The sequence below is a fragment of the Mauremys reevesii genome, linkage group 8, assembly GCF_016161935.1.
Source record: "Mauremys reevesii isolate NIE-2019 linkage group 8, ASM1616193v1, whole genome shotgun sequence".
NCBI classification, from domain to species: domain Eukaryota; kingdom Metazoa; phylum Chordata; order Testudines; family Geoemydidae; genus Mauremys; species Mauremys reevesii.
The window spans coordinates 37,814,487-37,838,857 of record NC_052630.1 but is presented as its reverse complement, the minus strand read 5'-3'; the positions used below and the strand labels follow the sequence as shown (position 1 = coordinate 37,838,857).

Below are 24,371 nucleotides of genomic sequence, written 5' to 3'. Positions count from 1 at the left end.
GCTGAGCTGTACCATGAAGTGTGGAGCCCCTGAGTACTATGCCAGCAGAGCTTGTAACTTTAGGGAGGCCTGAAATGAAGCATTCCCCACGGCTTCAATTTCTGGGCCCAATCCAGCAAAGAAGAGACTCCCACTGATTTCAATGGGCTTTGGATTGAGCCCTCTAGTGGCTGAGTGTACAAAGCTAATGATTTCAGGGAAGCCCAGATATGTTTCCATTAAGCCAAGCTACTCAAACCTGGGTCCAGGGCTTCCTGGAAGGTCCACCAGTGCAGCTGGGGGAGGGGGTTTGATGGTGAGGAGAGCCATATGTGCTCCATGGAAGGTGTAAACACTGCCAGCTAGAGATGCTGTGTGCAATCCGAGCCCGCAGCTCTCCCAAACCCACTGCTGAAATGCAGGACTCGCTGCAGTTATGCAAGAGCTGCTCAGCCAGTCTGAGTTATGAAAGAAGCATGAAAAACACATTTTTTCTGCTTTATTAAAAGCTAAGGAAATTACCAAACAATCCTGGCTAAGGCTGAGCTCTGGCTGATAATACATCCCCCCTTAGAATAGCACTGACAGGATGGCTCAATGTCTGACTAAACACAATTAATACAGAAGATTTTCAGTGAAACTTCCATACTTCCAAACCAACCTTAACGTTATCCTCTCCTCCACCTCCAAACCAGAGCCACTTAATGCTGCCCCCTCATCCGTCCCCATTGGCTGCATGGACCATTTCCCAATGCCATGCCTACCCTCCCTCTGCACTGGCTCCCCCCAGACAGGCCAGAGGTTCATCAGTCACCCTCCAGCCCACCCACCTGCTCCCAGTCAGAGACTGCATCATCTTGCATTTATCCCTCACCTGCGATCTGGAGACCATCCCCTCCCTCAGCTGCTGTCCCACTTAGGGCTAGAGAGCAGACTACACGCCCAAGAAATGTACTAGCAGCCCCATTACACCTGACCTGATCACCCTGCTCATAGGGATGGGAGACGCCATCTTTTACATTCCAGACAGAAATCCAACTTTACCCCACCCACTCTACATACACAGAAGCATATCCAGAGCACTTCATATACCGAGCAGGGGTTTTACTTCTACTCCTCTCCCCATGGCTGGAGACAGGAGCTGCTGTCTGTAGGACTCTGCTTGCAGGGCCGGTGCAACCCATTAGGCAACCTAGGCAATCGCTTAGGGTGCTGACATTTGTGGGGGCGGCGACCGCAGCGGCCGGATCTTCGGCTGCCCCGGTCGTCAGTGGTATTTCGGGGGCAGGACCTTCTGTCGCTTCTGTCAGGGGCAGCATTTCAGGGGTGGGACCTTCCGCCGCCTAGGGCGCCAAAAAGGCTGGTGGCGCTCCTGTCTGCTTGGCAGCACCTGATTCTGCCCTAAATCCCCTTCACTCAGCTCTCACACCAAGTCACCTGGAGGATGGCAAGCCACCTTGTAGCTCCGTCGCGTACTCTTCTGCCCACTCAGTCTGAGTCCTGCTTGGTACATGGCAGCAGGGATGGGCTCTCTAGCAGCCTTCAGGTCTGCACTGCCAGATCTGGGGACCCTTTCCAGCCTGGGGTCCAGATCTCACAGACAGACCACTTTGACAGCCTCCTGAACCACAGTAGAAATGCCCCTACTCATGATCTAGGCTGAAGGGTACATGTAGGCTATAGAAACATACAGCTGAAGAACACACCCAACAACACAGACTGGCATTTTGTGTCACAGCTGGTGGGGGTCTCCTGCTTGTAGATTAAAAAATAGATGGGGAAGTGAGTCAGAAACGAGGTGCTGGAACCTTAACCGAGTTTCCAGCTTCCATTAAGAACCATCTGTGATATTAACACTGCTACAGAGCAACACACTCTGCAGCAGCTCTGCCTTTACAAAGCATGTGTGGGATTATATTATGAAAGGAACCTTGTGCTGTCATCCTGACCCAGCGCCCAGCAGGCTCTAGATCAGGGGTAGGCAACCTATGGCACGCGTGCTGAAGGCGGCACATGAGCTGATTTTCAGTGGCACTCACACTGCCTGGGTCCTGGCCACTGGTCCAGGGGGCTCTGCATTTTAATTTAATTTTAAATTAAGCTTCTTAAACATTTTAAAAATTTTATTTACTTTACATACAACAATCGTTTAGTTATATATTATAGACTTATAGAAAGAGACCTTCTAAAAACATTAAAATGTATTACTGGCATGCAAAACCTTAGAGTGAATAAATGAAGACTCGGCACACCACTTCTGAAAGGTTGCCGACCCCTGCTCTAGATGCAGGCACTCATTTGTTACCAGTGCTGGTGGCCTCAGATATGCCGAGAGATCTCTCTCGGCTAAGGCAGTCGAGGTGTGTGGCTCTCCTTTTCCTGTGGCAGGGTTGGAATGGCCAAACAGAGATGGGCCCATAGGCAATGCACCCCTGCTTTTCATTCCCTCGTGATCTTGGCCCTGTTAATCCCCCAGGCATGTCACTGCTGCAACTCTGAGCCAGACACAGTCAAAGAGAGTTCTACTCTCAGGGCCAAATTCAGTGGTGACATAATGCTGGTGTAAGTTACATGGCTGCTGTGAAGGTTAAGTGTACCTGCCACCAATCTGGCAGTCAGTGTGAGTGGAAAAGGAGTGTAAATTACACATTCAGCCCTTAGCGAAAGCAGGCGCGATTAAATCAATAGGCCTCATACTCAGTTACACCGGGGCTGAACTTACCTTATTGGTGACATGTTAAAATGAGGGCCCTTTATCTTCCACCCTGATATTGGCTGCTGCTTCTGCTTCCCCGGCCCCTCCCACTCATGACATGTACGGTGCACATGCTGCTTGCCATTTACTATACTGCCATTTATGCACTATGACCCCTTCGCACTCGCTGTATAGCTTATCCCACCAGTGGCATCCATAGGCTCCCCAGGTTCAGCACTCCAGTCTGTCAGTAAGATGGGGCTGCTAAGACATGCAGAACGGGTCCAGCTGAAAGCCCCTCCCCCACCCTGCTGCCCCATTACTCACTGGCCTGCAGCTCCGTCAGCACCTCCTTGTGCTCCAGGTCTAGCTCATCGCGAAAGGTCCGGCAGCGATAGCCCTTTTTCTTCAGGACATGGCAGATCAGGAACCCCACAAGTCCCATGATGAAGAAGACCAGCACAAGTAGCAAGAGCATAGACATGCTGTGATAGGGATCCGCATCCCCATCACTGGTGCTGTTCTGCTCCGACATAGGGATCTAGAAGAAAGCAGGGAAGATGACTCAGAGCCCTGACATTCACTCCTTGGGATACTCCCCTCTGCCATGCCATACCGCTCCGCCGTACCGCTACTGGCATACTGCCCTCTGCCATTCCATCTCAGCATACCACTACCAGCACACTGCCCTCAGCCATGCCATACCACCTTGCTGTACTGCTACCGGCACACTGCCCTCTGCCATTCCATACCGCCTCACCGTACCGCTACCGACACACTGCCCTCTGCCACACCATAGTGCCTCGCCATACCGTTACAGGCACACTCCCCTCTGCCATTCCAGTCCCCCTCACCGTACCGCTACCGGCACATTGCCATGCTGCCTAGCCATACAGCTACAGGCAAACTGCCCTCTGCCATTCCATATTGCCTCACCGTACCACTACCAACACACTGCCCTCTGCCATGCCATACAGCCTTGCCATACCGCTGGCGACACACTGCCCTCTGCTGTGCCATACTGCCACGCTGTACCGCTACTGAGACACCCCCTGTGCCATTCCATACTGCCTTGCCATACCACTACGGGCATACTGCTCCCTGCCATGCCATACCACCTCACCGTATTGCTACCATCACACTGTCTTCTACTGTTCAATTCCGCCTTGCCATACCCCTACCAGCACACTGCACTCTGCCATGCCATACTACTTAGCCATACAGCTACAGGCAAACTGTCCTCTGCCATTCCATACCACCTCGCCGTACTGCTAACAGCACACTGCCCTCTGCCATGCAATACCGCCCTCCCGTACCACCACAGGCACACTCCCCTCTGCCATTCCAGTCCCCCTCACCGTACCGCTACCGGCACACTGCCATACTTCCTAGCCATACAGCTACAGGCAAACTGCCCTCTGCCATTCCATATTGCCTCACCGTACCACTACCAACACACTGCCCTCTGCCATGCCACACAGCCTTGCCATACCGCTGGTGACACACTGCCCTCTGCTGTGCCATATTGCCACGCTGTACCGCTACTGAGACACCCCCTGTGCCATTCCATACTGCCTTGCCGTACCACTACGGGCATACTGCTCCCTGCCATGCCATACCACCTCACCGTATTGCTACCATCACACTGTCTTCTACTGTTCAATTCCGCCTTGCCATACCCCTACCAGCACACTGCACTCTGCCATGCCATCCCGCCCTCCCATACCATCACAGGCACACTCCCCTCTGCCGTGCCATACCTCCTCGCCATACCACTACCAGCACTACCCTCTGCCATGCCACACCTCCTCACCGTTACTGTTACAGGAACACTGCCCTCTGCTGATCCAGACTGCCTTCCCGTACCGCTACTGGAACACTGCCCTCTGCCGTGTCATACCACCTCGCCATACTGCGACTGGCACTACCCTCTGCCACACCACACCGCCTTGCCATACCGTTACTGGAACACTGCCTTCTGCTAATCCATACCACCTTCCCATACTGCTACCGGAACACTGCCCTCTGTCATTCCATAGCACCTCGCCGTACTACTACCAGCACACTGCCTTCTGCCATTCCATAACGCCCCATTGTACAGCTACCAGTACTGTCCTCTGCCATTCCATACTGCCTCACCATGCGCTACTGGCACTACCCTCTGCCATGCCATACTGCCTCGCTATATCATTACATGCCATCTGCCAATCCATACCACCTTCCCATTACGCTACTGGAATACTGCCCTCTGCCATTCCATAGCACCTCACTGTACCACCACCCTGCCCTCTGTCATACCATACCACCTCACCGTACCACGCCCTCTTCCATTCCATTCTGCCTCACTATACCGCTACTGGCATACTGCCATCTGCCATGCCTTTTCACTTAGCCATACAGCTATGGGCAAACTGTCCCTGCCATTCCATACCACCTTGCCCTACCACTACTGGCACACTGACCTCTGCCATGCCACATCACTTCACCGTACCACAACTGGCACTGCTCTCCACCATTCCACACCACCTCACCATACCTCTAGCAGCACAATGCCCTCTGCATTTAGGTACCATGTCTCTGTACCGCAACTGGCAAACTGCCTTCTGCCATTCCATACCACCTTGCTGTACCGCAACTGGCAAACTGCCCTCTACCATTCTATAACAACTCACCATACCGCCACCCTACCCTCACCAATGTGGTACCACCTCTCCATACCACTACCGGCACACTGCCCTCTGCCATTCCATACCGCCTAGCCATACCACAACTGGCAAACCACCCTCTTCCATTCCATAGTGCCTCACCTTACCACTACCAGCACACTGCACTCTGCCATGCCTTACTGTCTAGCCATACCACTACTGACACACTGCCCTCTGCCATGCCATACTGCCTAGCCATACCGCTACTGGCACACTGTCCTCTGCCATGCCATACCGCATTGCTATACCTCTACTGACACACTCCCCTCTGCCCTGCCACCCCGCCCTCTGCCATGCCATACCACCTCACAGTACCACTACCAGCATACTGCCCTTGCCAATGCAGTACTGCCTCCCTGTACTGGACCCGGCACACTGCCCTCTGCCATTCCATACCACCTAGCCATACCACTATTGGCACACTGCCATCTACCATGCCATACCGCTTAGCCATACAGCTACGGGCAAACTGCCCTCTGCCATTCCATGACGACATGCCATACCGCTACTGGCACACTGCCATCTGCCATGCCATACAGCCATTGGCACTGCCATCTGTCATTCCATAATGCCCCACCATACAGCCACCAGCACTGCCCTCCACCATTCCATACCATCTCACCATACAATCATTGGGACTGCCCTCTGTCATTCCATACCACCTCACCATACTGCTACCAGCACACTGCCCTCTACCATTCCATACTGCCTTGCCATACTGCTTCCGGTACACTGCCCTCTGCCATCCATACTGCCTGGCCATACCACTTCCGGTACACTGCCCTCTGTCGTTCCATAACACCTCACCGTACTGCTACCAGCACACTGCCCTCTGCCATTCCGTACCCCCATGCTGTATTGCTACCAGCACACTGCCCTCTGCCATTCCGTACCCCCGTGCTGTATTGCTACCAGCACACTGCCCTCTGCCATTCCATACCCCCATGCTGTATTGCTACCATCACACTGCCCTCTGCCATTCCGTACCCCCGTGCTGTACTGCTACCAGCACACTGCCCTCTGCCATTCCGTACCCCCGTGCTGTATTGCTACCAGCACACTGCCCTCTGCCATTCCGTACCCCCATGCTGTACTGCTACCATCACACTGCCCTCTGCCATTCCGTACCCCCGTGCTGTACTGCTACCAGCACACTGCCCTCTGCCATTCCGTACCCCCGTGCTGTATTGCTACCAGCACACTGCCCTCTGCCATTCCGTACCCCCATGCTGTACTGCTACCATCACACTGCCCTCTGCCATTCCATACCCCCGTGCTGTACTGCTACCAGCACACTGTGCTCTGCCATTCCATTGCGCCTCGCCGTACCGCTAGTGGCACACTGCCCTCTGCCATGCCATACCGCCTCGCTGCACAGGTACTGGCATGGGACGGCCTTTCCTTTTTCCCTCTTGGTTTGCAGTTCTCCTGCCTGGTGCCACCATCAATGCAGAGTCCCCTCCTGAGAAGCAGCTTGGCATTTCTCAGGGTTCAGCAGCGTCAGTAACTGGCCGCAGTCTGGAACCTCCCCGCCTTACCCTTACCCCACGGGTCTCCTGAACACAGGGCGCCCCTCGCGGCTGCTCTGGGAAGGGTCAGACACAAGGGCAGGAGCAAGAGGAACCCCGGGGAGCCCCTGCCTCTTGTTTTGTTTACCTGACCGCCTCTCTCTGCATGTCCTCGCTCCCTGCGCTGCTGCGGGTTTCCCAAGGACACCGCGAGCCCTGCACGCCTCGCTCCATCCCCCCTCCGAGCAGCCGCAGGCTCCGTCCCTCGGGCTCGAGCAGCCCCGCACTCAGCCCTCCCAGGTGTGTCTCTCCCTCGGGGCCCTGCTGCGGCTTTCCTGGCGGGTTCGTCCCCGCCGCTCCGGCTGCCCTTCCCGGCCGCAGCTGCGGGCCCCCAAGGGCACCGGTTCGGAGCTCGGGCTCTGCAGCTGGGAGAGCAGCGTTCGCTGTGCCTCGCTCCCCTCGGCCCCTTCGCCGCCCCGCAGCCCTGCAGCAGCCGCCCGGGCGCTCCCAGCGCAGGCCGCCCGCGGCAGGTACTTACAGCTGCGGGGCTCAGAGGGGACGGTCAGCCCCGGGGAGCGGGGTTAGCACCGGCAAAGGGAGCCGGCAGCTCCAGCATCGTCTGCCCGCCCCGGAGCCTCCCGCAGCCTGGCGGGGCTCTGCTTGGGCTTCAGCATCCGCCGCAGCTCCCCGCCCCGGGCCTGTCCCGGAATCCCCGTCCTGCAGCCGGCTGCTTTCGGGCGCCAGGCCGCCTCGGCAGCCCGGGCGCAGCCGCCACTGTCCCTCCTGCCATTCCTGGGCAGCGTTTGCCGGAGGGCAGCAGGTACCTGAGCTTCCCGCCTCTGCACATCGGTCCTCTCTCTTCACCTGTCTCCTAGCAACCCAGCATCCCTGCCGCTGGCTACGGCCGGGAGCATCCTTCTCCTTCTCGGGAAGGAACAAACCAAAGGCTCCGGGCTGCTTCTGTCCCTCTGAGCTGCCTTCTGCTGTCTGTCCCAGGGGGCACCTGCCTGTTCTCGGATACCCAGAAAATCACTGAAGTTCAGGGGGTGGGAAGTCAGGGAGCTTCCCCAGGACAAAGCCAGCAGCAGCTGGCAGGAGCATACAAGAGAGAGACTGGATTTGCAGGCTGCACACATCTGTGGGGTCGGGGAGGCAGGTACGCGTTGTAACATCGCGGAAACAGTAGCGATCGCCTCCATTTCCACAGCCCCTGTCCTTCCACAGCAGCACTTCTCCATCTAGAGAGCAAGGAGACATTTTGAAAGGACAGTGCTGCAAATACTAGTTAGCAAGAGGGTGGCAGTACCTGCAGCGGGGTGGAGTGGGGGTTGAGGAGACACATGAGTTTATCTGCACTAGCAGGTATATTTATGACAGCAAATAGCATCAGACTGTGTCTGTGTCAGTGCGTGTGCGTGTGTGTGTGTGTGTGTGTGTGTGTGTGTGTGTGTGTGTGTGTGCAGGATTATGACAGCACTAATGTGCTCTTTTGATGGCAGAGATTTCACAAACTACTGCCTGGTGTCTAGCCTAATAAAAAACAACTTCTTAGCTGTGAGAATCTTGGTTCCCTCTCAGCCAGGCCTTAAGCCAAAGCCCAATACAGAGATGACTCTCACTGCCCCTAGACAAGGGAACTCCAGCCACAGACTCACCCAGCTGAACTCTCAGCAGCTTGTGATACTGTTGGTCACCAAACACTCTTGTCCCATCGGCCAAGGCTGGACTCGGGATTGGGAACATTCTGAAGCAGTTCTGGGTCCTTTCAGACCAAACCCAGAAGGTTGTCCTGGGAACTGGTCCTGTCCCCAGAGTTCTGCAGGGCCAAGCCCTCTCCACCACGGTATTTAACATGATATAAGAAGCCACCAAGAGATCTGGTGAGACAACCTTGGTGAATGGCAGCAGCTCACAGTGGACACCAAACTCCACATCTCCTACACATCCAGTGTCTGAGAGAACAGCAGCTGTCTAGAGCTGAGCCTGGCCCAGAGGGGGCAAAAGAGGGAAGCACTTGGAAGGCCTGGTGTCCCGCTGTCTGGAGGGGTCACGACCATGCATACCTACCTCAGGGCAGACTGTCAGAAGCAGGGCAGACACCCCAACCTGATTCTATAATTAGATTTCACCAAGCCAGTAACAAATCTGAACTTCTAAAGTACTGCAGTAATATTATAATGGAGTCACAGACAGTCCCCTTAGACACGCCAGTCTATCTTGCTACCCAGGCTGTCATAGGTTTATTCCCCACTTTGAACTTTAGCGTTCACAAGATGGGGACCTGCATGGACTCCTCTAAACTAAAATCCTAGTTTAGATCTGGTAAAGCAGCCACCAACCAAAAATATAGTGTTTTGGTACACTTTCCATTCCTCCCAAACCTTCCCTGGGAACACAGATCCAAGCTCCTTGAATCTTAACACAAAGGGAAATAATCCATTCCCCCCTCCCCTCTCCAAGTCCTTAGGAGAGATCCCTGGATTCAAATTCCTTGAATCAAACAAAGAGGGATTCACTTTTCCCCCTCCCCTTCCCCTGAAAATCCAAACAAGGGAAGAAATCAATCAAGTTCTAAAAAGAAAAGATTTTATTAAAAGAAAGAAAGTACATTATCTCTGTAATACCAGGATGGAAAAATTACAGGGTCTAACTTATAAAAACTGGAGAGACTTCCCCTCCCTCCTCCTCAGAATAATCAAAGTAACAGCAACAGAAATAAAGATATTTCTCCAGCAAACACACAATTGCAAATGCAGAAATTAAATTATAAGACTAATTTGCCTTTCTAATACTCACTATACTGAATAGAAGAAAATACTTCAGGAAACTTTGGAGAACTTGAAGAATATGTCTGGCCTCCCTTAAATCCAAGAGAGAACGAACTCAAAACAAAGAACACAGACAAAGGCTTCCCTCCACAGAGATTTGAAATTATCTTGTCCCTTGATTGGTCCTCTGGTCAGGTGTTCATCAGGTTACTGAGCGTGTTAACCCCTTACAGGTAAAAGAGACTTTAACCCTTAACTATCTTTTTATGACACAGGCAAGCTGGACTATATGATAAATGGTCACTTATACCCAAAATCACAAATATTCAGGTTACCCCCAGACTGAAGAGACTAGTCACTGACCCAGATTGATTTGTATTCTAGATCTCTCATCAAAGACAACACTGGTCACCAATTCTATAGTAAACTAACTAAATGTTCATTAGCTAGGGAGAATAAATGGGAGTTATTGAGAGGTTACAACAGATAAAATATATGTGCAGGCGAGTCACAGTCTCTAATTCCCAAATGGTAGCAGAAATGTAGTTATCTGCCAGTTTCCCAAAAGTCTCTCAGGGCTTCCCTGAATAACTCTGGGGATCTTTGAAATGTGCAAGAATTAGCACTTTTCTGTTAAAGTTCTTCATTTGCATTACCCAAGGTTTCTTTCTCATTTGATGGGTTATTTAGTTACAGGATATATGCAATGTAAATGTTTGCTATTGCATTATAATGGGATACAGATAAGGAAAAACAATGCATGCAGCATCCGTTAATTTTCATGAAGTTTAAACACCAAATACATTCTCATACATTTAACAATCCCTTTGAGCTATACTAATACAGAAGGGAATTGGCATGGCTGCCAGCCATGCATTTGTAAGTGTTCAGTGAGACCTGGGCTTTGGCACCTGGTCCGCCAGCATCACACCTGGCCTCCTTTCAAACATTCCCCATTATCAAAGGCATCTGCCTGTTCATTGTTGTGTGATTTTTTCCCCTTGGTATCCTTTGGGATTTAATGTTATTAGTACCGAATAGCACAATGGCAAAAGTGCCCATTCCCATCTGCAACGGACCAGAAGAACGTGCCTCATCCTATCAGGTACAGAACTGGCCACGATAACCCATGAATTCATGATCTCCAGACTTGATTACTGCAGCTCATTCTACCTAGGAATGAAGCCTCACACCCTGAAATGGCTCCAACTAGTACAGAACACAGCAGCACAAGCTGCCAGGAGTATATCTCCCCAGCACTCCACTCTGTGCACTGGCTCCCTATGGAATACAGAGTCCAGCTCAGGATTTCTGCTGTCATGGTCAAAGCCATCCATGAACGTGCCCTCACTACCTAAGAAACCTCCCCACCCTCTCACAACAGCTGCATTCCAGCCAAACAATGCAAGTGTCAGCCAGCAGATCTGTGAGTATTGGGGAGTCTAAGAGAGACTTGTGAGTGACAGGACAGAACTTTCACAGGAGTTGGACCTGAAATTCACCCCACAAGTGAGAAGAATGACCATAGGCCACATTGCACTCAAAATTAATGCAAAACTCATTTCTTCTACTTAGCTTCTCATGAATAAATTGTTCACATGCGGCAAACACACCCACCCACTCCCAGCAGCAAGCATGAACACTCCCTAATTAAGCTATTTCTCATACAGACCTGGAAGATAGAGAAAAATGTGTCATCATGTCTGTTTTTTAAATACTTGGGAAGCACTCAGATACTATGGTGACAGGGTCCCTAGAAGCACTCAGACACCAAACACACACACAGTCTCTGTATGTGTATGTATCAGCTCTGCAAAACTAGCATGAGAATTTCCAGCCCCACTCAGAATGAGCAGAGTTTTGCAAAACTGACGTATAGTTGGTTTGTGACAGTGTCAGGTCATGTATATGACACAGGCACAGTCAGCATTGTTTCCTGGTTTTAGCAGAGCCTCTGTGTGTGTGTGCATATGTGAGGCATGCAATGCATGAGTAGGAAGTGCCCATATCTGCACCCAGGCTGATGGTGTTGCTTGAGAGGATGTCAGAGTGTGCAGTCTGTTATACACAGAGCTGGGTCTGCTGGATGTGAAAATAACACAACCACAGCAATACTGGAATCACAAAATTATGGCTTTTTAAACCCTATGCCTTGTTGGGGTCTTTTACCAGGCAGGATTGGGAGTGACGGCTGCATTAGACAGTTCTGTCAGGCAGGCAAGAGGCCTCAGCCAGCACTCATGTCATATCCCACTATATCCCAAGCTGGTCACAGCAGCCATTAAATGATCTCTGTTTATAGAGTGGGTATGTGGTGAATTCAGGGTAATGTGTACCAAAAGCCAAGGGATACTCACAGGAACTGCAGGAGCCAGGCCAGGCAGGGAGTGGGGTCCCTGAGGTCGGGGAGGTCTGGCAAGAGAAAGCTGCAGCAAGAAGGAGCAGGATGGGGGTCACAGTTGGGGCTCGAGCAGCTGAGAACACAGAGGACTTAGGAGCAGATGGCAAGAGTCAGGGTGGCTCTAGCCATTTCGCCGCCCCAAGCACGGCGGCACGCCGCGGGGGGCGCTCTGCCAGTCACCGGTCCCGCAGCTCTGGTGGACCTCCCGCAGGCATGCCTGCGGATGCTCCACCGAAGCCACGGGACCAGCGGACCCGCCGCAGGCACGCCTGCGGGAGGTCCACCGGAGCCGCCTGCCGCCCTCCTGGCGACCGGCAGAGCGCCCCCCGCGGCATGCCGCCCCAAGCACGCGCTTGGCGTGCTGGGGCCTGGAGCCGCCCCTGCAAGAGTGAGGCTGATTCCCTGGGACAAGGTTAGCTGTGCAGGAAGGATAACAGACACTGGGAAGGAGCAGGTGTGGGGGATGAGCACTGGGGTCAAAGACACAAGCTGGTGGTGGGGTGGGTGGAGCTGTTGTGCTGGAAGGTGCTGGTGGCTGTCATCACAGAATCATAGAAATGTAGAGTTGGCAGGCACCTCAAGCAGTCATGAAGTCCAGCCCCCTGCGCTGAGATGGGACCAAGGAAACCCAGACTATCCCTGGAAGGTGTTTGTCTGACCTGTTTGTAAAAATCTCCAGTGGCAGGGATTCCAGAACCTTCCTTGGAGCCTGGTCCAGAGCTCAACTCCCCTTGGAGTTCAAAAGTTTTTCCTAATAACTAACCTAAATCTCCCTTGCTGCAGATTAAGCCCATTGCTTCTTTTCCTACCTTCAGAGGACATTGATAATTGTCCTCTTTATAACACCCCCTATCAGGTCCCCCCTCAGTCTTCTTTTCTCAAGACTAAATATCCCCAGTTCATAGTCCTTTGTTTTTTTAACCTTTCCTCATAGGCCATGTTTTCTAAACTTTTTATTATTTTTGTTCTCCTCTGGACTGTCTCCAATTTAGCCACATTTTTGTTAAAGTGCGATGCCCAGAATTGGGCATAGTACTCCAGCTGAGGCCTCACCAGTGCTGAGTAGAGAGGTACAATTACCTCCTGTGTTTTACATACAATACTCCTGTTAATGCACCCCAGAATGATGATAGCTTTTTTCACAACTGCATCACACTGCTGATTCATATTCAATTTGTGATCCATGATAACCCCCAGCTCTTTTTCAGCAGTGCTACCACCAGTTATTCCCCATTTTGTAGTTGTGCATTTGATTTTGCCTTCCTAAGTGAAGTACTTTGCTCTTGTTTTTATTGAATTTCATCTTGTTGGATTCAGACCAATTCCCCAATTTGTCAAGGTCATTTTGAATTCTAATCCTGTCCTCCAAAGTGCTTGCAATCCCTCAGAGTTTGGTGTCATCAAATTTTATAAGCATACTCTCCACTCCATTATCCAACTCATTAATGAAAATATTGACTAGTTCTAGACCCAGGACTGACCCCTGTGGGACCCCACTAGATACACCCTCCCAGTTTGACAGCGAACCATTGATAACTGCTCTTTGAGTGCACTCTTTCAACCAGTTGTGCACCCCGCCTTATAGTAAATTCATCCAGATCACATTTCCATACTTTGCTTATGAGAATGTCATGTGAAACTGTATCAAAAGTCTTACTAAAATCAAGATATATCACATCTACTGCTTCCCCCATCCACCCAGCAACCTTGGCAAAGAAGAAAATTAGATTGGTTTGGCATGATTTGTTCTTGATAAATCCATGCTGGCTATTTCTTATAACCCTAATATCCTCCAGGTGCTTACAGACTGATTGTTTAATAATTTGTTCCAGTATCTTTCCAGGTATTGAAATTAGTCTGACTCATCTAGAAATTTGGTGGTCCTCGCTGTTCCTCTTTTTAAAGATAAGTACTATGTTTGCCTTTCTCCAATCCTCTGGGACCTCACCCATCTTCCAGGAGTTCTCAAAGATAAATGCTAACGGTTCTGAGATTGCTTCAGCTAGTTCCCTGAGTACACTAGGATGAATTTCATGAGACCCTGCCAACTTGAATACATCTTGAATACACCTGGGGTACTTGAATACCTACTCTTTCCTTATTTTCACTTGAGTACCTTCCCCCTTGTTAATATTAATTGTGTTGAGTATCTGGTTACCATTAACCTTTTTAGTGAAGACTGACACAAAATAGGCATTAAATACATCAGCCTTCTTGATAGCATCAATTATTAGCTCTCCTCTGCTAAGGAGAGGACCTCCACTTTCCTTCATCATTCTCTTACTCCTAATGTATTTAAAGTACATCTTATTTCTGTTTATGCTCCTTGCCAAGTGTAACTCATTTTGTGCCTTAGCATTTCTGATTTTGTCCCTACGTGCTTGTGCTAGTCTATTGTACTCCTCCTTAGCAATTCATCCAAGTTTATACTTTTTGTAGGATTCCTTTTGGATGGGGGGGGAGGGGTCTTTGTGCCAAAGATATCCCAGGCCTTCTTAAAGCTAATGTGTGCCTGTCATAGAGTGTACAAACCCCATACTATCCTGACTGCTAAAGGGTTAACAGAGAAACCTGCTGCCTCCTCAGCTGGGGCTGATTGGTGGCTCTGCAATAGCTGGGAAGATAAAAAGGCTGCAGGGCAGAAAGGGCTGCCAGAGAGGTGGAGGAACTATTAAGAGCAGTGGCACTGCTGGGAAGCCACTCAGATATTTGGCCATCTAGAGGAAGAGGATCACATAGTGTGAGTCTGGGAGATAGCCTACAAGAGCAGCATGATAGGAAGTAATAAGGGAATGGGAAGAAAGTGATTCTAGTTGCTTCACACAGGGTCCCTTGACTAGAACCTAGAGAAATGGGTGAGACTAGATTCCCCTCCCAATCCCAGAAGAGGGGTTTGAACTGCAAGATGCCTGAGGCTGTTGACTCTTTACTAAGGTTACTGGCTTGCTGACTCAGCAGATATGTTACCCCTGAAGAGGGGAAAGGCTACTAAAGATCTGGTTAGAGGGCTGGAGTCACAACAAGGAACTACCAGAGATGGTGCTAAATGTTGATGGGCTGAACAAAGGGGAAACTGAGGCAGACTCACCAAAACCCCTTTTCAACTGTGGGAGAAGGGATACCAGTAGCTGAAAGCAAGCCTGGGCAGTGACATACCCTCTTTCAGGCACCATAGAAGGAGTAAGGAAGCACTTTGTTTAGTGAAACTGGCAGAAACTAATTTACTTTGGTCAAATTGGGTATTGAGATGAAAGTAACCTTTGGAACGTTATTATGGAAGCAACATTGTAGGAGGGGTGACTAGTGAGGTGCTTGACAGAGGGTGTGTGGCAGATCACTGGGAGGTCAGCTGCTAAGTGTACAAAGCGAGTGGTGACTCAAGAAGATTTCTGATAATTTTGTTTGGTCACTAGCATCACCAACCAGACACAAATTATTGGATTTTACTTATTTAATTAAATGGCTGTGGACAGTGGAGCCACATGGTGAGGCCTGAGCAGAGCTAACCCAGGTAGATCAAAAGAGATTTCCCTGGCTGCAAATCTAGGAGCTAAGATATTGGTTTCAGGGTTTGTGTTGGAAGGAGAAAGCCAGAGAATAAGTTGTGAATATTCTGACCCTGAAAGAAAGCAGAGAGATGTGGCTACTTGGGCACTCATCTCACTGGAGGGGCAGACTTTGGGGTGAGGGGTCTGAGCAAGAAAACTACCTGCTGCTGTTGGTTTCTAGTATGTTCAGGGAAACAGGACTTTTAGGATATCCTCGGTAAATTAAAATAGAATATATCTGTGTCACTGACTTCTAACAAAACAATCCTGCATGCCCCTTTACAGCAGCTGCTCAGGCCAAAAGGAGCTACTTTGTGTCTCTGTTGGGGACCAGGGGTTGGGTGCTTACCTCCCTCAAGATGATAAATCTGTTCTCCCTGACCTCAAATTGCAGCCCCAGCTTCAGCTGCTGGGGACCTACCACTTCTCCATTCACAAGGGTCAGTTGGTCATAGACCTGGCTTAGCATCCAATCAGATTGCTGCTCTTGGATGAAATGGGTGTCAGGCTACAACGTAGGCCTCCAGCAGCATGTAGTCCCTGGACCATCAGGGGTATAGGAAGTTGAAGATCCCCGTGACCTGGTCAGAAGTCCCCTAGCCAGGGTCCTGTCCTCTCCTATCTCTGCCAATTTTGCAGGTTCTGAGAGTTCTTCTGTCTGACCAAGGGCTGTTCCGTCAGGTAGCCAGCCTCCTCATTCTTTCTGAACCTGTGCCAGGTGTTCCCAGTCTCTCCCCAGAATGATTGGACAGGCCAGAGGTGAGGCTAGCTGCAAACAGAGAGCCCTAGTGTGTTTTCCCCATAAGTAGTCACACCTCCCTAGTAGGGCAGGGACTCACATCTCTGTGTATGCACTGCAGGAGAATAATTTCCCCTGTCTTGCCCCCATGATCAACTAACTGGTCTCTGACTAGGGCCTGGCTACCCCCTGAGTGCATGAGGGCTGTGATGTCCTACCCAGACTGTACAACCAGCTTGGCAAGGCTTCTTTCCGATGCCTGGGTTTCTGCCATCTGTGGTTACAGCCCATAGAGAGCCAATATCACCATAGATGTCCTGACAGTCCATGTGAAAACAGACCCCTGGGGTTGGATGAGAGGTCTGTCCCATGTCCTGAGTGAAGTTTTCCCAATTGCGTGTCTTCCTCCCCAACCAGTGGAGTTGGATTTGCTTATGATCTGCCCTTCTGGGTTCAGCCCTAGGTTGTCCCAACTTCTCAGTCATCTCTGTTAGTGTCTGGGACCTTAACGTACCTCTTGCAGGCCTTGGGGAAAAGCTTGGGGAGGCTCTTTCATCTATCTGGCCCTAAATTCAAACTACACCAGAACTCTGGCTGGTTATATCCCTCGACAATATTCATCACCATGCACTTTTGACAGATTTCCATGCCCAATTTGGGGCTTTGTCCCATCCTCCCACCCCGTCTCTGCTGGCGCCAAAGTTTGGTGTCATTGGCCATTTTGAAATTTGTGTGTGTTTTGAATAGGGGAAATGTGGTGTGTTTGTGCTTGGATACATTTAGAGAAAAAGGTTGAAAGACTAGAGTGAGAGAGTTTGGGTAAGGCTTAGAGAAAAAAAGAGAGAGGTTATTTTGATGTGATTGAGTAAGGAGAGCTGTTGGTAAAGGGCAGGTTATTCAAGAAAAGAGTGTTGGTGTTACTGAACACATGCAGAGTGAAACATCTTACCCCACCACTGCTGGTAGTGAAATGATCGCTGGTTTGGGCCATGCTCCTGGGGAGCTAGCCCCGCCTTTTGGTGGACCAATCAGAGGCTGTTTTACAGCTAGGTCACAGAATGCACATGTTTAAAATCTCAAACTACAGGATTGGGTCAACAAAAGCCTTTTAGAAATGGACTATTGTGGGGTGAGTTATTTGAAAAACTCTAACCAATGAGCATTTGGCCAGCTGTATAAACCATTATTTTTGCGAGCGGAGTTTTAAAACCAAGAGCCTAGACACAAAGACACGTGCATGTACAAGACACCTACAGATGCCAAAAAGCTGGAACTATCCCTGGGCGCACCAGAGTGTATTCAGAAGAGAAGACCCCTTAACGCTTATTTTGCTAACGAGACAGGACCATTGCCGAACCCCGTATTTCATCCTGAAAGTGAACCAAAGAAACAGGAAGACTTTATGGAGCCACAGCCCTTGGTAAAAGGGAAAAAAAAGGATAAAGTGCGAAAAAAATTGTTGCCAGCTTTGGAGGAAGCAGACTCAAAGGCAGAGGTAAGACCCTTTTTATAAAAAATTAATGAAAAATTACAAATGTTTATTAAATATTGATGGTTAAATATTTTTGTTTATAATAGATAGGAATGGAAGAAGAACCTGCATATGAGGACATGGCAACGGAGGGACCATCGGTGGATAGCAATGTTGAGAACCAACTGATAGACCCCGAGTCCTGGAAAGATGGTGACGTTGTTACTGGCAAAGCAACAGAAGCGCATGATGAGGTAAAAGCCGCTTATATTTAAAAGAAAAGAAAATAGATCTACGTAAGCCACTGGTTAAGTGTCACTATACGTTTGTGCTTAATAGGTTGCTGAAACGATGACCAACGGAGCCCCTGTGTGTGCTGATTCAGAATCAAATGACACAGCCTGGGGGTGCAACGAGCGATTGTCAAATGTAGACCCAAAAGAACATGATGAGGTAAAAGCTACTTAAACAATCTTGAAAGAAATATAAATATAAGCATATATATGGGGGTTAAACATGGCTATATATTTGTGTTTTAATAACAGGAAGGTGCCACTGGGGCCAACAGTTTGTCGGGGATGATTCAGAATTAGCTGAGGGTACGATTGAGGTAGTACAAGTAAACAGTAGGCCTTTTTTATTTTTAAATGATTGCAACAAAGAAGTTAAATTGTTTTTCTCTGTTTTTGACAGACCTCTTCAGAGGAGGAAGAGGATAGAGAGGCGTCCTTTGAGAAGAATAACTGTGATATGCACCTGTTTTTGCATGAAGCAAGATTTAAAGAAAGTCTGTGTGTTTATTTAAAAAAAAAAAAAAAGAGGATGACCAGCAGAGCTGCGAAGATATTATGACCAATATTAGGGCCATTGTAGTAAAAACCATTTACCACTGCTTGAAAAAACAACTTTTGGAAAACTGTGCAGCCTGCGTGGTAAATGAACCCAACCCATTTAGTCACCCCTGTATCTTTTTGGGGTCGCTCAGAAGTATTTCACCAGATTAGACGTATTTCTTCTAAATTGAACATGACCCCACTTCTAAATATAATTATAGCCGAAGGCTACAAACTGAAAAAGCTTAACATGACCATTGTAACTGATGTTGTTAAAATGATCAGGGAGGTTGCAGAGACATCTGACACAGTGGCCTTGCTGGTAAGCCTGTCAAATGAGGTGGCAGCCAAAATTGGCCTATCAGTGCGTAGCAGGGTTCGTAAAATGGATTATAAAATGTTTTACATGCCAGCTCCTTACCCTAAAGGGTCAAAAAAATTAACAATTAAGCTGTATTGTAAAACAAAGTCTGTATAACCATTTCCTATATTTTGCTTATGCATTAAATAAATGTGTATAGTCGTACCATATATTACTTTGCTGTGTCATTAAGTGTCTTTTTTTAAAAGTGTGTGTAGACGCTTTTGTATTAAATAAAAACAAAAGCAAAAACTGAATTTTGTGTATACATTTGTTTTTTAAAGTAAGATGGGTTAGACATGATGAGGTTGCCATGATGCTAGGATGATTCGGGGAATGGAAAACCTGTCTTATGAAAGGAGCCTCAAAGAGCTCTGCTTGTTTAGCCTAACCAAAAGAAGGTTGAGGGGGGATATGATTGCTCCCTATAAATATATCAGAGGGATAAATACCAGGGAAGGAGAGGAATTATTTAAGCTCAGTACCAATGTGGACACAAGAACAAATGGATATAAACTGGCCATCAGGAAGTTTAGACTTGAAATTCAACAAAGGTTTCTAACCATTAGAGGAGTGAAGTTCTAGAACAACCTTCCAAGGGGAGCAGTGGGGGCAAAAGACATATCTGGCTTCAAGACTAAGCTTGATAAGTTTATGGAGGGAATGGTACGATGGGATAGCCTAATTTTGGCAATTAATTGATCTTTGACCTATTAGCAGTAAATATGCCCAAAGGCCTGTCATGGGATGTTAGATGGGGTGGGATCTGAGTTACTACAGAGAATTCTTTCCTGGGTGCTGGCTGGTGAGTCTTGCCCACATGCTCAGGGTTTAGCTGATTGCCATATTTGGGATCAGGAAAGAATTTTCCTCCAGGGCAGATTGTCAGAGGCCCTGGGGTTTTTTTTGGCTTCCTCTGCAGCGTGGGGCACGGGTCACTTGCTGGAGGATGTGAGCATGTTGTGATTTTTTTTTAAAAATATATATGCAACCATTTGTTTCCATTAATTATACCTGCTTCTTGAACCTCTGTTCTTTGTTAAATGAACTTCTTGTTTTTACCACAAATGTATCTAAGTGCTGTGTGTTGAGCAGCACAGTGATCCTGAGGTATAACTGGTAAGCTACTGTGTACTACTCCTTTGAGAGTAGTGAGTCTGAATTCTATGACTACCCATGGTAGTGCCAGGCTGGACGTGCCACGGGGACCTCTGCATGCTCAGGTATTGGTGTGTGCCTCCCCCTCCCCCCGTTAGCCTGTCAAGAGAAAGCGGGGCCTGCAGAGACCTGGGAGGCAGTGCCTGTGCTGCCCCATGGCTGGTGAAGTCGGGGAACTGACCCACAGAAGTCACAGACAAGGCTTCCTTACACTAGGGGCAGGTGGTAGCAAGGTGCCTCACAACCCTGGCTCCCCCCAGGAAGTGTCATAGGTACTCACCCCAGATGTGAAAGACCCTCACTTCAAGTCCTGTCTGACTGATGAGAAGGGATTTTAGCAGAGATTTGCCATCTCTCAGCTGAGTGCTCTAAGCACTGAACTATAGAGTGAGTCTCACTTTTTCTCTGACCCAATTAATCTTTAATTATTCAATTGTTTAACTGAAGTGGAATAACTTCAACAGAAGGCATTGAGGGACCCCAGATGAGAATATCCCACAGTCCAGGGGTTAGTATGCATAAAGCACTTATCTCCCCCTATTCATTGTATAGGGAGTCCATGTGGTTAACTGAGGCTTTGGGGATCAGTGTTGTTCCAGAGATTTTCTAGGCACCTAAAAGTTTAGATGCTGAGCATGGAATGCCTAAATACCTTTGTGAATCTGGCCCAAGGTAGAAGTCTGCTCTGGCCTAATCTGACCCAAGACTACACAAAGTGACCCTTCCCACCAAGCCTGAATCCACGCCACCACCCCCTGCCTGGGGGGTCTACTGTGCTATTTGGGCCGACAAGTTTACCCTGACTGAGTTCAACTGTGAGATGTGAATGTAAGGTCATAGATTGCACAATAACCTATAAGGTGATGGGAAAAGGTACAAAAGGGAGATGCAAAGACTGTGCTTGGATCATGCCTGGTGAACAAGAACAGCCTGAGACTGAAAATCAGTGAACCAAAATTGCTATGTAGGACATTAGGCCTAATTGGTTAACAAAAGAATGAGGGGATGGGCTATTCCACCATCACTGGCTTTTGGGGTCCTTAAAGAAACATCTGGAGAAAAATTGGCTACTGGAGGGAGTTCCACCATCCTGGCCGCCACACCCATCATCTCCTGGGACCCTGGGTCTTCTTCACCCTAATCCTGAGATAAGTCCTGTCAAGACCAGGCCAACAAGAAAGGGAGCCAGATGACATTGTCACCTGCATCAGCTGAAACCTCAACACCACCTAGGATGTAAGACTTTGTCTCTCTCCCACAGTCTCCCTCAATGTCTTTTTCCTTTCCTATCTTACTTCTTCTTCCTCCCCTTTTCCTTCTGTCTAATAAGAGCTAAGCTTAGCTGACTAAGATTGCATATTTTGCAACACTGCTGTGAGCCTCTGACCAGAGAGATGACTAAAAGCAATCCCCTAAGCAGCCTGATGCTGGTCTAAGTTTGCCAGGTCTCAGAGGGGCTGATCAGACCATGTGCTGGGCTGGTGTTTTGCAGCAATGAGGCTGCAGGTGAGTCAATACCAGAGATAAACTGCATTTTCTGTCTTTGCTGCTCTTTTCTCTCCCCTTCTGCATGTGGTTGTCTTGTTTTGTCTTTCAGGAAATAGGATCTGGCTTTAACAACAACAACAACAGCTCCACTCCATTTCAACTAACTTCTCTTTTCCACAAAAGGCCAGTTATTCCCCTCTGTGATACCATTTAAGAGACTGTCCAACAAGTGGGTTTCCTTCTAAAAATTCCAGTTAAAAGGGAACAAGGGTTGTTGTTAAGATGAAAGCCTTATTTGCTACTTTCACATTTAAAATGCTCTAACTGTTTTTCCTCCTTTTCTGTATCCTCAATAGAAGGATAAGGCTTTCTGATGGTGTGTTTGCCTGAACCTTGTTTAACACTGTTTCCTGTTGGACAGTGACAGGGTCACGTGAAAACTTTTGGCTCATATATTCCATCTAAATGTATACAAGAGGTCAGCTCTTCTCCTCCTGCCTGTGGGTTTGGTGCAGTGATGGCTGCATACCATGCTCCAGCCAGTGGTCACCCCTGCTGCTCTGTGGGTGCTGTGCAGTGAGAGGTGCTGTGACTCCTTGGCACACCCACTCTGCAGCACACCATGCAGTGAGGTGGTGGCAGCCAGCAGGAGTGGGGCGTGCACTGCCATATTGACCCCAGGGGCAGGAGGAGGGGAGTCAAGCTGACCCAAGACCAAAAGGGTCTGGCTGTTCTCCCACATGATCCTTGTAGCCGGATCCCATCGGGTTTGGGTCAGGTTGCAGGACTCTAGGCCAAGGTTCCTTTTTATCCCTCCTCTGTTATGCTGCTTCTAGGAAACCAGCCAGTTAATGATGGCTATGTAGAGGGACATATTTATAGTTTTTAAAAGCTGCAAATGCATTATATATATATGTGTGTGTGTGTGTGTGTGTATGTATGTATAAATTGTAAACCTCTCTTTTCATGTCACTTGTCTTCCTGGACCTCACTCCTGCTAAGATTTATATATGTGCTTAACTTTAAGCAGGTGAGTGATCTCACTGACCTCAAAGTTCAGTGTTGAAGTTAAAGCTAAGGATATACATAAGTCTTTGCAGGGTCAGGACCTTCAACTGTAAGTGGAGATGAATGGGGGGAAAATAGATGAAAAATGGCTTTTTAAGCAAAATGAAGATTTCATGAAAATATATAGGTTTGGTCAAAATTTATTATTTTTAATGAGAACTTTTAAAACAATTTTTGATGCTGCACCCCACTGGGGGGAGGAGAGGGGAGTAAAAAGCAAAAGAAAGTACAGATAAAAACTAAATCAAACCAATAACCTTTAAAAAACTGAAACCAAATGAAAATTGTTAACAATTGCTAGATTTTTAAGGCCACTAGGGGCTATCTAGTCTGACCTGTATAGCACAGGCCATAAACCCTCCCTTCATGACCCCAGCATCAGTTTTGGGTGTGTGTGTGTTACAAATTTTATTTTATTTTATTTTTTTGTTGTTGAAAAAGAAAAACTTTGAATTAAAAGAATTTTTCCCCTTGGGTGTTCTGTGTGTGGGGTTGTTTTTTTTTCTTGGTTTGTTTTTTCTGTGCAAATGGCATTCTATTTTTTTGACCAGCCTCAACTGTATGCTCCTCTGGGCATGTCACAGCACCTAACACCACAGGATCCCAATCCTGATATGATGTCTGGGCACTGTGGAATTAAACACTAATTCATAAATAAAAATCACACAAATAGGTTTTTGTCCATGCTTGTTTGGGGAATGGCTGTACTTCACAGAAATACCCTTATTTCCAAGTAAACAAATATTTTGTGCAAACAGCACTGGACATTCTAAGCTTTTATATCACACTCATCACCAAGGCATCTCAGCATTTTATTGATTACTCGCTATTTGTTATTGTCCTGTATAAAAACTTCTGCTCATCCCATCAGGAAGCAGAAAATATACCAAGTTTCTTAGGTGACCAGTCACACACACCACAAATAATGAATAACCATAGATTTCAAGGCCAAAAGGACTTCTGTGATCATCTCTAGTCTGACCTCTTGTATCACACAGGCCATAGGACTTCCCCAAAACTCCTTAGGCAGATCTTTTAGAAAAAATCCAATCTTAATTGAAAAATTGACCGTGATGGAAAATCTGCCTCTATCCTTGGTAAGTTGTTTCACTGGTTAATTGCTGTCCACTGGTAAGTTTACACCTTATTTCCAGTCTGAACTTTCTAGCTTCAGCTTCCAGCCATGGGATTGTGTTATGCTTTCTCTGCTAGATTGAAGAGCCTCTTTTCAAATATTTGTTCCCTATGTACGTACTGTAAGTAGGGTGATCAGACAGCAAGTGTGAAAAATCAGGATGGGGGTCGGGGGGTAATAGGAGCCTATATAAGAAAGACCCCAAAATCAGGACTGTCCCTATAAAATTGGGATATCTGGTCACCCTAACTGTAATCAAGTCATCCTCTAACTTTCTTTTTGTTAAGATAAATAGATTGAACTCTTTGAGTCTATAACTATAAGGCAGGTTTTCTAATCCTTCTTGTGGCTCTTCTCTGAACCCTCTCCAATTTATCAACCTCCTTCTTGAATTGTGGAGACCAAAACTGGACATGGGATTCCAGTAGTGCCAAACAGAGATCAAATAACCTTTCAACTTCTACTCCAGAGTCCCTTGTTTATGCATCCAAGGATCACATTAGCCCCTTTGGCC

General features: G+C 48.2%; 2 protein-coding genes across 7 annotated transcripts in view; one reads left to right on the top strand and one right to left on the bottom strand.

Annotated features, from left to right (window-relative positions):
* The window catches only part of RELL2 (RELT like 2), a 79,733-nt gene extending 71,947 nt beyond the window's left edge, over positions 1 to 7,786 (bottom strand). Inside the window, exons 1-2 of one of the 3 annotated variants that reach the window (XM_039483657.1) lie at positions 7,712 to 7,786; positions 3,002 to 3,215 (exon numbers count right to left, since the gene is read on the bottom strand). In XM_039483657.1, the coding sequence (XP_039339591.1) occupies positions 3,002 to 3,209 (208 nt within the window). In that variant the 5' untranslated portion in view covers positions 3,210 to 3,215; positions 7,712 to 7,786. Of the gene's footprint in view, positions 1 to 238; positions 373 to 3,001; positions 3,216 to 7,035; positions 7,074 to 7,711 lie in introns of those variants that run through there. The other 2 variants (XM_039483658.1, XM_039483659.1) reach the window with 2 other exon arrangements.
* Positions 7,787 to 14,717: 6,931 nt separating this feature from the next.
* Positions 14,718 to 19,200, top strand: LOC120369889. Of its 4 annotated transcripts, none has more exons than XM_039483650.1 (5): positions 14,718 to 14,796; positions 17,687 to 17,838; positions 17,922 to 18,068; positions 18,154 to 18,267; positions 18,508 to 19,200. In XM_039483650.1, the coding sequence occupies exons 2-5, from the start codon at positions 17,746 to 17,748 to the stop codon at positions 18,664 to 18,666; spliced, it is 513 nt and encodes a 170-aa protein (XP_039339584.1). In that variant the 5' UTR covers positions 14,718 to 14,796; positions 17,687 to 17,745; the 3' UTR covers positions 18,667 to 19,200. The 4 variants fall into 4 exon arrangements, with proteins under 4 accessions (XP_039339584.1, XP_039339583.1, XP_039339582.1 ...); XM_039483649.1 differs by adding an exon at positions 18,360 to 18,413 and having other exon boundaries at positions 14,722 to 17,838; XM_039483648.1 differs by adding an exon at positions 18,360 to 18,424 and having other exon boundaries at positions 14,722 to 17,838.
* The last annotated feature ends 5,171 nt before the right edge of the window (positions 19,201 to 24,371 follow it).